Genomic DNA, 13,328 nt, shown 5'->3' with positions numbered 1-13,328 from the left:
TCTAGAGAGCAGTTAAGTAGCCCTTGGTGCCTTTCTCGATATTCAGGGTGCTTTGATAACACTGGCACCCCAGCGATTCTTAATGCGGTGAGAGCTAGAGGATTTCACGGTATCATATGTAGATGGATTGAATCCTTGCTTCACATTAGGAAGGTCAGGCTCTCACTCCATAATGACACGATCGAGGCAAGAACTACTCGAGGTTGCCCCCAGGGTGTGGATCTCTCTCTCCTCCTTTGGAATTTGGTAGCAGACGACCTTATAAGGATCCTCAATGAAAGTGGGGTTTTCGCCTTAGGTTACGCTGATGATGTTGCAATCCTTGTGGTTGGAAAGTTCCACGGAACCATAACTGACCTTATGAATAGAGCTTTAAGGGTGGTGGACCGTTGGTGTCAGAAAGTTGGGCTCTCTATTAATCCCAGAAAAGTTGTGGTACCCTTCACAAGAAGGAGGAAACTGGATGGGATCGGCCCACTAAGACTGCAGGGCACTGAAATAAAGCTGCAGAATCAGGTGAAGTATCGAGGTGTAATTTTGGACCTCATCTTCAAAAAGTTATTCAACATGGCAAGTGGTCCCTTATGACATGCAGGCGGATGGTAAGTGGAACATGGGGGTTACAGCCCAGACTTTTGCACTGGCTGTATGTATCTGTTGTCCGACCCGCCCTTACATATGGTTCGCTTGTGTGGTGGCCAAAGATAGAATCTATTGCAGCTGTCAAAGCTTTGGCAGGAGTTCAGAGGCTTGCTCTTAATATGATAACTGGGGCAGTAAGCAGCTGTCCTGGCGCAGCTCTAGATTGTCTGCTTGATATGCTACCTAAAAAAAACAGCCCAACGCCTTAGATGTGAAAACTTATGGATAACCACAGGAAAAAATAAAGGGCACTCCAAAATTGTTCAGGTGGTACACAATGATGAGTTGGACCTGCCTTCAGATCACATGTCCAAAAAATACTCCTTTGGAAAGCCTTTCAAAGTACTAATACCAGATAGGAAGGATTGGTCTGGCGGAAAAGAACCCATACCCCCAGGTGATTTAGAATGCTACACTGATGGTTCTAAGATAAAAAATGGGGGCACTGGAGCAGGTGTGCATTGGATAAATGAAGGCACTGGCATTTGTCTTCCCATGGACGCGCACCCAACCGTTTTTCAAGCGGAGGTCACTGCTATCTTGGTTTGTGCTCGTGAACATCTTAACAAAGAGATCAGAGACAAAATAATCAATATCTACACTGATAGTCAAGCGACCTTAAAAGCACTAAACTCTTACGAATTCAACACTAGGCTCGTGTGGGATTGTCTTGCTTCTGTGTCTGAGTTGGGTAGGAGAAATGATCTTACGCTTTGCTGTGTGCCAGGACACTCAGGCATAAAAGGTAATGAAGCTGCAGATAGATTGGCAAACACTGCCTCTGCGACAACTATGATAGGCCCACAACCCTTCTGTGGCATCTCACGAAACAGCGCATGTTCTGCGATTGCGTCATGGGCCAAGGAAAAGCATCGCAAACGCTGGGTCGACGCTCCCCTTCTCAGGGTCAGCAAGCTTACTCGGTTTAGGCCTTCCAAAAAGGTTGCCTCTGACCTCTTGAGGCTAGACACAAGAAGAATTAAATTAACTGTTGAACTGATAACTGGTCATGGGCGATTCAGGAAACATTTACAACGGATGGGCTTAGGCCTATATGATGGTGAACCGATCTGTAGGTACTGTGATAATTCAGAAGAGACAGCTGATAACTTACTCTTTGATTGTAACGAGCTCTCTGACGCTAGACTGATTTAATTCTTGGGAATATGGCTAGAGGAAGATATCTTCCTGAGGATGAACTAATTGGGAAACTACAGGCATTCATTGGGTGCCATAACTTGTAATTGTCTGGGGTGCGAAATAATTTGATTTCGGATGAAGTGCTTTAAGGTCTCGACCTGCCCCTGTTAGATAAGATTTAAGATCATGAAAGATTGCCAAAATTAAAATCTTTTCGTAAGTATTCTACCAAAAAAAGTAATAAATTGATGTTCAATAGAGTTTGTGCGTTTCTTCGTGAAGCCTGGGTTTAAGGGGCTGTAGTGGCAAGTGGGGAGCCGAGCGCGAGAGGGCAAGTTGACGTCGTCGTCCTATTCTGCTACTAGTCTGACTAGAGACATTTCTCTGCATTTTTCGGAGTTCAAACATTTGGAAAGTTCATTAAAAGAAGAGACCTCTACATCAGAATTTGAATTAGGCTACAGTACCTAATATTTTTATTTTGATGTCATCGGCAAATAAACAAACACTATTGGCTCTAGTTTTTAAAGAAGTAAGTTAAATCATGTGAAATGCTAGCAAAGGCTTTTGTTAAGTCCAAGAATTTTCCAACCACTTTCTCGTTTGAATCAGTGGAATTAATTATAGATTCACAGAAATAAACTCCTGCATCAATGCAATGACATACCTACCATACTGTTGACCATCCTTCTCTAAAACCATAATGTTAGCCTATTTATTTATTAAATTATTTTCCTCTACGAATTTTGAAAGTTGTTTATGCATAACTTGCTCAAAAGTTTTTGATCTCAGATACAAATCTGAATATGGCATCTACAGTGCTTTTACCCTTCCTAAATCCATACTGATTCATATTAAAGAGTTTACATTTATCAAAGTAATCATACAACCTATTACATTAAAAACAATCTTAAAAAAGTTTTGAGGATATCGGCAGTAATGAAATGGGCCTATAATTAGTTCCTAGTTCTTTTGGATTGCCTGTTACTGAGCGGAGCGAGCGAAGCTCTTATACGTCGACTCTTATGCATTTCGTAATACGCAAACTCCTCCTAGACGGATGAATCAATCGTTTCCAAATTTTGCATGGTGATAAAGACCATATCGAGGAGTGCCAACATCTATATGGCGTTAAAAATGTCTCTCAGGAATCCGCCCCACTGGGTCTCAAAGTTTCAATGTAATCCTTATGGAAGCAGTATTTGACACATAAACAAAGACATATGATCAGCGGTTGACTTTTGAATGCAGTAGATAAAGAAATAGCTGATAGCATTATTCCACAGATATTGGAACAGAAACAGTATGGATCATAAATATAATCAAATGACGACACTAGCTTGAGGTCCGTGACGTAGGAAGTGGTGAAGGAAGTAGTAAAGGCAAGCAGTCCGGACTGTGGGAACTGTTTGTGCGATTAGATTAAGGTATCTGCAATCCTAAAATGCTATGGGAAGGGAGGAAAACAGGCCCGCGATGTAGGAAGTGGTGAAAGAAGTAGCCAAGGCGAGCTGTCCGCAGTGTGGAACAAGGTATCTACAATCCTAAAATGATATGGAAGGGAGGGAAACAGGTCCGTGACGTAGGAAGTGGTGAAGGAAGTAGTAAAGGAGAGCAGTCCGGAGTGTGGGAACTGTTTATGACAATTAGATTAAGGTATCTGCAATCCTAAAATGCTATGGGAAGGGAGGGAAACAGGTCCGTGACGTAGGAAGTGGTGAAGGAAGTAGTCAAGGCGAGCTGTCCGGAGTGTGGGTACTTACTACTAAAAGTAATAAATTGAAATAAACACAACCCTTGGATCCCAACTTATGAATAGGTTGGTAAGGTCTTGAACCAGTATGTTTGTACCGTTTACTTTTTTTTTTAAGTTGTGTACATTAAGGTATCTACAATCTTAAAATTCTATGGGAAGAGAGGAAAACAGGTCCGCGACGTAAGAAGAGGTGAAGGAAGTAGTAAGGTGAGCAGTGTGGAGTGTGGGAACTGGAAACCGTTTGTAGCAGTTAGATTAATGTATCTGCAATGCTGAAATGCTATGAGAAGGGATGGAAGCATCCCCACAACATAGAAAATGGTGAAAGTAGTAAAAGCTAGCAGTGCGGAGTGTGGGGAATGTTTGTGGCAATTAGATTAACGTATCTAAAATACCAAAATGCTATGGAAAGTGATGAAAATAGGTCCACGATGTAGGAAGTGGCTTAGGAAGTAGTAAAGTATGAGCATAGTGTGAGAACCGTCTGTAGCAGTTAGATTAATGTATCTTTAATCCTAAAATGCTTTGAGAAGGAAAGGAAACAGGCCCCACGACATAGGAAGTGATGAAGGAAGTAGTAAAGGCTGGCAATGCAGAGTGGGGGAACCGTTTGGGCAGTTAGATAAATGTATTTAATACTTAAATGCTATGAGAAGGGAAGGAAACAGGCCCCACGATGTAGGAAATGGTGAAAGAAGTAGTAAGGCTTGCAGTGCAGAGTGTGGGAACTGTCTTTGGAGATTACATTAATGTATCTGCAATCCTAAAATGCTATGGGAAGAGAGGGAAACATGTCCACGACGTAGGGAGTGGTGAAGCAAGTACTAAAGGTGAGCAGTTTTGAGTGTGGGAATGGATTAATGTATCTGCAATGCTAAAATGCTATGGGAAGAGACTGTAGACTGTAGGTTAAAATGATTACGAAGCATGAATCGATACATATTTCGATACATACAATCGTTTACAATATAAATTTACAACTGAATTGACATCAGCTGATTTTTACTCCATAGAGGCTAAAAACTATTTTTACTCCCTAAAGAGTAAAAATGCTACTTTAGACCCGCAACGCATGTATTAAAAACGACTGTTTTTACTGCAGTATGACAAAAAAATAATAATATGAACCCTTGATGACTCCGCTCAATTTTGTGGGGATGCCTCTGCGAACGCCACCTAGTTATTTAACTGGTAGGCACGTTTGAGACCTTAGTACATCCTGAAACACACCTGTATAAAGTGCAGTGTGTTGATTAAATGAGCAAGTGGGATTGAAATAAAAGATGAACATTGTTTTCAGATGAAGGGTGATACCGGTAACTTATTTTACCTAACTCGCCATGTTAAACTTCCCTATCCCAAGCGTGATGTACACAACTTCCTTACTTCTCGAGTGATGTTAAGTTGAAAAAATCTCACTCGGTGATGTAATGAAACCCATTTAAATAACATTGAGTGCTTAACTTAAAAAAATATACCTCTATGGAGGCATCGACGTTCAACGCTAGAAATCAGCTGTGCGCTTGAATGTTATTGTTATGCTATAAAGTATTTTCCTAACCTAGCTTTTGTTTCTAAAAGAACGTTACTGTTAGACGATGAATGAAATGGATAATGAAAAATATTGGTACGTAAACCCATGTAGGCCTATATTGTCGGGTCAGGTAAAATCTTGTACGTTACACGTTGCGTAAGAGTGTGTTTACATCTCTTAGGTGAATTATGCAACTCGCTTCCGCTCGTTGCACAACATTCACCTGCGTGATGTAAATAGCTATTATCCCATCCACATTTGGAAGGTTTTAAGTCCTTAATTATTATTTGCTGAATTTCTTGAGGATCTGTAGTTTTCAAAAATATTAAGATGGAATTAGGTTGGACCCCTTTTTGTAAAAATGTTATTGAGCTCTCAGGATCAGAATTAACATTTAGAAGTTTGCAAGTTTCTGTAAAGAATTTGTTAACATAATTTATAACTGATTTTTTATGTTTGCGGATTCAGATAAAAATGGAAATTTATCCATTTTACTGCCAGAATAGGCCTATTTGTTTCTGTTTTTACAATTTGCCAAACAGTGTTAGTCTTGTTAATCAATTGTTTAATTTTATTTTTCAATCGATAACTTAGGCCTATTTACTATTATTATACTAGTTTCAATCGATATTAGCATAGCCCAGTTAAGAAACTGTACCCGTTTAGTAAGTTTATATAGGCTAACTTAATTTACTTAGTACAAGACGGGTCAGTAACTAAGGCCTAGCCTACCCTAGAAAACTTTTCTAAATCCCAACAAAGAACCTTGGAATATCATGCATTGTACATACCATTTTTCAGTTGTAAGTTTCTGAGATTGATACAAATTATTCCTTTAATGCGCTAGGCCTATGACTCCACGAAATGTACAATCTTGCCAAAAGTCCTTTGCAAAGCAAATAAACTAATACTCAGTACATTTTAATTTTCTATTGGGCCTTGGTTTCTAACTTTTTCAGCATTTCAACAATCTTAGCAATAATTAATTGACAACAACGTTAATAAAAATATTCTGTATGCCTATTTAAAAGGTCGTAACAAAACAAGTGATTTGTAAAGATATAACGCTATAAGTTAAATTAAGTTAACCTCAAATTAAAAGGAGAGGGTTGGGTTTTTAGCACTTTAGTTTGGAGATCTCTGGAACTGACAGTTTGAGTTTGACATTTGACATGACATTTTTCATTTTACGCGTCGTCGTCGCCCAATCCAAATCCATCCAATACCAGTATCACCCAGACTCACGAGTCGGAGTCACGAGCCATAAGATTATATCATTATAAGATTATATTCGATTATAAGAAGAGAAACGGTTGGCAAGGATATAAAACAAATCTAAATGACGTCACTGACAAAAATGCCAATACAACACTGGTTTGCCAGTTATTTTTAAATATTAACTAGCTGGCCCGACAGACGTCGTCCTGTCCTATTGTGAATGTGGTTTTATGTCACATGCTCGTTCATTTTCAAGATGAGCTCGTTCGCATGGCTCAATCACGTCCTGGTTGAAGTTCGTTCGCTACGCTCACTCACCTTTAGGTTGGAGCTCGTTCGCTGCGCTCACTTGCCTTCAGGTTAGCTCGTTCGCTACGCTAACTCGCCTCCAAGTTGAAGTTCGTTCGCTACGCTCACTCACCTTTTGGTTGCAAATTAGCTGTTCTCATAAATTAAAAAAAATATAGTGCTGCACCCTGAGCTAACCTGAAGGCAAGTGAGCGCAGCGAACGAGCTCCAACCTAAAGGTGAGTGAGCGTAGCGAACGAACTTCAACCAGGACGTTATTGAGCCATGCGAACGAGCTCATCTTGAAAATGAACGAGCATGTGACATAAAACCACAATAGGACAGGACGACGTCTGTCGGGCCAGCTAGTTCCATTTAAATATGAGTACTCGTAAGGTTAACATGGGAAACTCCATGCAGAGCCACTGGGGCGGAGCCCTATTGACGGATCTGCACCAAACTTCACACAAACCATCCTTGAATAATGCTTAATAATGCCTAAAAGTTTCATTACAATCCGTCGAGCGGTTTCGGAGTCCATAAAGGACAAACATACAAATATACAAAACATACATTGGATTTTATATATAAATAGAAGATGATATCCTCATTTTCATAAACAACCTACCAAGTGTGAAGAAGGCAAATATATGCTTATTTGCCGACGACACCTCCCTCACTATCTCCAATCCCAGTATGGAGGTGTTAGAACAAATCGCTTTTATCGAATCAAACTGTCTTCTTGAATGGTGCGAAAAGAATCATCTATTCCTAAATCCTGAGAAAACCCAACTTCTGCAATTTCAAATTTATAATAGACGATCCCAGAAAAATCACAGTCTTAAATGTCCTGTTAGACGAAACCATAATCTGTTTCTCCCCAAATGTGAATTTCCTTGGAGTCCTCCTTGATGAAAATCTCAGATTTCATCAACATATTGAGCAGGTAGTAAAAAGGGTTTCGGTAGATATTTTCATGCTTCGAATGCTCCGACAAACAGCCAACTCCGATGTTCTCCTGTCTGCATACTACGGGCTCATATATCCCTATCTGACATACGCCATTCCTGTATGGGGTTGTGAAACTCAAAGAACACTGTTTTTGTTCAGACTCCAGAGGAAGGCGATCCGTATTGTGTTCTCCCTTCCAAAACGTCACTCCTGCAAAGAAATATTCAGATCATTCAGAATCCTTACCTTTTCATCCATCTATATTCTGGAAACGTTGTCATTCGCTAAGAAAAACATATCATCTTTCACCACTACAGTCAACCACAGATAAGAGCTTTCCGGAACACTTCAAACCTTGCCATTCCCCGTCATTCAACTGCATTTTTCCAGAGGCACTTTCACAATGCTGTGAAACTCTTCAATAACCTCCCTTTCCCATTACAGGCTGAACAGGACGTGGGTAAATTCAGAAGGGAGTTAAAGTCCATCCTGTTAGATAAGGCAGTATACAGCGTCCGTGAAAACTCTGGTAGACTTTTACTTGTTGGCACTTGTTGAATTAACTTGAGTTAACTTAGTTGAGTGGTTGCTTGTAAGTACTTTAGTTGTTTTCACTCTAAGATAATCAATATGTTTTATCAATTAAGATTACCTAATTTGACTTGGCTAATGCATATTGTATATGTTTATCTGGCCTAATAAAATGACTTATTGACTTATTATCATGTTTATTTTCAAGCCAGTGACATAATTTGTTTATGTTTTTGATTTATGCCGTTTATATTCTAATATTCGTGACCCATCTGAACTGACTGAGCTAAAAATAGATACAACTGGTTGGGCCCTGGAAAAGGTGGCCGTGCCTGGAGGAAGCAATGGAATGGCCACAATAATTGGCCAAGTCACTTAAACGGAGATGCATTTCTGAGTGTGTGTGTGTGTTTGAGTTTTTATCATGGCAATGCCCATTCCAGCATACTGTTCAACGGCTGCTTTATTCAAGGTAGGTAAAGGTATCAAAGACTTCCTAACTCTCGCCTAGTACCACGGCCGCCTTAAGTGGCCGTGCTAGTACACGCGTGCGTCTCATCTTACCCGGCACTGTATGAAACATGGCGGCACAGGGTTCTGCCGTGTGCTGCGTTACGAGTTGCACCACTTGCATCTCAACTCTCAACATACTCCCGACCCGGCCTCAAAGCAAAGTTGCTCTGAAAGCCAACTGGAAAAGAAACTACTGTTCTTCTCAATCTCAATACTCGTGTAGAGACCATTGCATTAATAAACCTGCTTTCGGGGTCAACTAAATGAATCTTAAATAATAAATAAATAATTATTTTGTAAAACCGGATAACTGCTTTATGACAAAAGGTAGACGTTCGATAGCAACAAGACCACGATATGAGCTTCTTCCTATGTAAAATATGTTGACATGATGATATCATCGTGATAATTACGAGAAATTATCACAATGATTTACAAGATCATACTGTATGATGATACACATTTTTTGGCAAAACCGGAAAATTGTAAAATTGAATAATGAGGCATTTATAATTTTATTTTATGAACAGAACTATTTTTGCGATTAGTAAATTTTCATTGCCAAAGTGCTCTCTACTACAGCGCTGTTCACGAAGGAATTTTAAACTAATGCCTCATTCGTACCTCCCCTAAGTCAGACCATAGATAAAACCATAGACTAACCAGGGAGTATGTTTTATCTATGATAAAACATACTCCTGTCAGACCATAGACAAAAAGAATTAAATATTCTATTTAATTCTTTTTGTCTATGGTCAGACCCAGTTATTTTTATATCTTGGTGGCTGTGCTGCATAGTGATATTCCTTGCCTACCGGGTGCCATCTGCCTTCCAAAAACGCCTAACCAGTCGCCATGCGCATATCGGCATCTCCATCTCCCTGACTCCTCTCCTCTCCTCCTCGCTGCCGTTGAAGTCAAGTAAGGTAGAGGAGAGTCGAATCGAAGTTGTAGTAGCGAATTGAAACTAGTGTAGTGTAGTGATCTTGATTTTCCGGCATTTCAATTCTTGATCGCGAACCTCGTGGCTTATCAAGGTGCAGTCCTTTCCTTAATTTATATTTTAAAATTTAATTTTAAGAAAAATATAACTGTCAAAATAAGTTAGTGCTCGAAGAAGTGGGGTGACCCATCTCCGCTGAAGGTATTTATCTTTGAAATGGCAAAGCGGTTCAAGTTAGTAAGTTAATTAGGCTAAAATTGCTTAACTTTTTAAGCTAGGCATTCAATTGGACCAATATTATGAAGTTCTGTCACTAATTTGAATTTTCAACGAAATTCATTAACATGTCTCCTGCTAGGCTGTCACACAGCTCTTAACTTAAAAATAAACCTAACATACCAGGCAAAAGAAACTTATCATGTGTCTTAAGTTAGTTTTTGATGGCTTCAGACTTAGTTACCTGGTTGGTTTTCACCACCTTGGAGTAAACTTAGGCCTAGGAATTCCCAACTGAAACGTGGGACAACCTTCTATGATAGGCCTAGGCTATGCACAAATTTCAATTAATAAAGATAAAGGAAATTATTTTACCCTCCGAGTGTTATTTGTCGCTGCAGCGACACATAACACACTTTGTGTTGTGTTTTGTGTCGCTGCAGCGACTCACAAACACTGTTTACGGCGAAGGCTCTATGACTGACAAAATCGGATTGAACTGGGGTACAGTTTCTTAACTGGGCTAAGTTATGCTAATGTCGATTGAAACTATCGAATTGAAAATATTGATTAATAATCGATATTTTTAAATATCTTTATTATCAAATTAAACTATCTTAACCTAACCTAACCAACCAAACTTGCTGATGGTGAAAAAATCGCATGAAGGTTTACTAATCGAATCGATAGTTTCAATCGATATTAGCGTAAGTAGCCCAGTTAAGAAACTGTACCCTTGAACTGGATCGAGTTAGGTATTGTTTTATTTGACAGATTCAGAGCTTTCTCCGGAGGTCTGTCTCTAAGCGCTAGGCTATATTCATTTTAGTTCCGAAAATATTGTAGCAGACAGCTGACGTGCGTATTTGTAAACAGCTTGGTTATAACCTCGGACCGATGACTGATGTGTTTTATTACGTTTATCATTGTTTTAGTGTTAAAAATCAAAAGTAGTGATATACTTACGTGGTGCATTAGCCTATAAGAAGATTTAAGTGATTTTGAAGGGCTGGTTGATGATCCTGAAGAAGTAGGTAGTGATATTGATGTAAATTATCAGCCAGATTCCTAGCTATGGTTAGGCTACGCATTCTTAGCTAAACTCTAGGCCTATGTACTGAAATCTGTTTTTTGCCCATAGGGTAACTTATTTATTTGCAAATCTACTTCCTTATATTATTATATATTTGTAATCCTCATACAATTTAGAACAAAGTGGCTATTTTCAAATATTTATAGGCCTATAATTTATACAATTTCATTGAGCGCAAACCTTTTTTTTTGAAAATTTTCCAAAATTTATTTTTTTTACCTAAAAAATTTTTTTCAACCAAATGTTCCTTATCTTCTATGTATAAAATTGAAGCCCATGATTTTCCAAACAAAATGGTAGGGCCTATATAGAACAGTATAATTAACAACTTGTGTGAACCTGGCAATAACTTGGCAATAAGTAGTGCGCGCGCCACAAAAAATCTATTGCTGGCCGTTTTTCGGCAAAATACGTCCGCGATGCATATTACCGATGATACCAACAGATAGAGGACACTTTAACGGACACGACAGTATCAACATTATGTACCTGGGGAGTAGTATAAGGGGGGTAAAATCAGCAAAAAGTAGTGCGCGCGCTACAAAAAATCTATTGCTGGCCGCTTTGCGGCAAAATACGTCCGCGATGCGTATTACCGATGATGCCAACAGATAGAGGACACTTTAACGGACACGACAGTATCAACATTATGTACCTGGGGAGTAGTATAAGGGGGGTAAAATCGGCAAAAAGTAGTGCGCACGCTACAAAAAATCTATTGCTGGCCGTATTGCGGCAAAATACGTCCGCGATGCATATTTATTTATTTATTTATTGAGTTACATGTCATTACATTATAATAACAGGACATATTGTCAATGGTTAAATAAAGACTTAAAACTAATAGATAAAACTAATACATCTGTATTTACATAAAACAACTGAATCTTCCCAAAATACAACATTTTTACATGACAAAAAAATTGAGCCAGCAGGAGTGTGAAGGTTTACTTATACCTAATTCCAGCAGTCCTTAAAATAATCTGCCAATGAAAAAAAAGATTTAGTCTTGAGCCATTCTTTTAAATAAAGTCTAAACTTATAGGGAGTTTCTAGAGTAGTTAAACTTGTTGGTAAGTTATTTAAGATTTTTGGACCAATGTATTGTGGTGATGACTCGAATATTTGTAAATTATGAGCTACAGGTTTGATAATATTCTTTTTTCTTGTATTGTAATTATGTTGAGTTTGGGTCTCCATAAAACCAAATTAACACATATTACCGATTATCGGCAAAGCGCCAGCAATAGATTTTTTGTAGCGCGCGCACTAGTTTTTGCCGATTTTACCCCCCTTATCCTACTCCCCAGGTACATAATGTTGATACTGTCGTGTCCGTTAAAGTGTCCTCTATCTGTTGGCATAATCGGTAATATGCATCGCGGACGTATTTTGCCGTAATACGGCCAGCAATAGATTTTTTGTAGCGCGCGCACTACCGTAAAATGGGGTGAATAGAAACAACAGGGTGAATAGAAACAAAACTTCAATGAATGATTCACATTTTTATAACTTTGTTATACATTGACTTTATATAAGGGAATTATTTTCCCCCATTATAACCATATCCTATCTACCTGGGAAAAATTAGTTTAGCATATTGGTATCACTGCTTCGGATGTTGGATGATGAGAAACATAATTTGAAAATTTTGGCGAAAAACATTCTTTTCAAAACTTTCTCTCTAAGTATGAACCTATTACATGTATTTATGTTAATAACCATTTTTTATATTGTCTTAGGTATCTTAAAACCAAGTGTGTTAATAGATTAGCCTTAGAATAAACTATATTTTTTTACTTTATTTTTAATTTAGGTTATGTCATGATTTTGCAAAACCAGGGTGAATAGAAACACTTTTTTTAACCTGTGGTGCCCAGAAAACCCCCCAAAAAAGAAAAAAAAATACCAGAGATGAAGATGATTCTACATCAGTCACACTGGAAGAAAGTGACAAAGACGAACAATTTGATGAAGAAGAACCAGCATACCTAGCTCAAGACATCAGTGAGTCTTCAAAGTTGTCCCTTCATGATCATGTAATTGTCAAAGTAATGGGGAAAAACAAAACTTGCTATCGTTTATATGTTGCGAAAGTTATTGAATTTGACGAGGAAGGTTAAATAGGAAGATTCATCAAGAAAATTGCGCAAACCAACAAGTTCTGAGAGACAGATTAAGAGGCCCTCTTCAAAGTCGATGACGTAGTACGATCGGCTTCCAACTCCCAAGCCGTGTACAACTTGTAGATTTAAGGGAGTGTTGTATTTTGAGGAAGATTTGTCTGATTTTACTCTTCATTTAGTTGGTTTCTATGTAAGATTTTGTTATTCTGATTTCACCCATTGTCATTTATGTTCTCCGATTTGTTTGGATAAGGGTTTATGAAAACGACGTTTTCATACTTCGTACTTATAAATAAATGTGTTAATTAACTTTAAATGTTTTTATTTACAACAACCTAAGCTAACAAGCATAAATTTCATGTTTCTATTGCCCCTGG

At 38.5% G+C, this 13,328-nt stretch overlaps 2 protein-coding genes across 4 annotated transcripts in view; one reads left to right on the top strand and one right to left on the bottom strand.

Moving 5' to 3' along the window:
• LOC128982947 (calmodulin-like protein 4) overlaps nt 1-6,194 on the bottom strand; it is a 30,951-nt gene extending 24,757 nt beyond the window's left edge. Inside the window, exon 1 of the mRNA XM_054402047.1 lies at nt 5,864-6,194. Within this exon, the coding sequence (XP_054258022.1) occupies nt 5,864-5,866 (3 nt within the window). The 5' untranslated portion in view covers nt 5,867-6,194. The remainder of the gene's footprint in view (nt 1-5,863) is intronic.
• Nucleotides 6,195-9,505: 3,311 nt separating this feature from the next.
• The window catches only part of LOC128986068 (uncharacterized), a 63,627-nt gene continuing 59,804 nt past the window's right edge, over nt 9,506-13,328 (top strand). For 2 of the 3 annotated variants that reach the window (XM_054406173.1, XM_054406191.1), the window contains exon 1: nt 9,588-9,717. The gene's annotated coding sequence lies outside the window, so the exon portion shown is untranslated. Of the gene's footprint in view, nt 9,718-13,328 lie in introns of all 3 variants that reach the window. The other variant, XM_054406182.1, reaches the window with a different exon arrangement.

The sequence above is a fragment of the Macrosteles quadrilineatus genome, unplaced genomic scaffold (assembly GCF_028750875.1).
Source record: "Macrosteles quadrilineatus isolate MER2022 unplaced genomic scaffold, UCM_ALF_1.0 Scaffold_1__1_contigs__length_201487025, whole genome shotgun sequence".
NCBI classification, from domain to species: Eukaryota; Metazoa; Arthropoda; class Insecta; order Hemiptera; family Cicadellidae; genus Macrosteles; species Macrosteles quadrilineatus.
The sequence above is the reverse complement of the archived record's forward strand: the minus strand, read 5'-3'. Positions and strand labels throughout refer to the sequence as shown.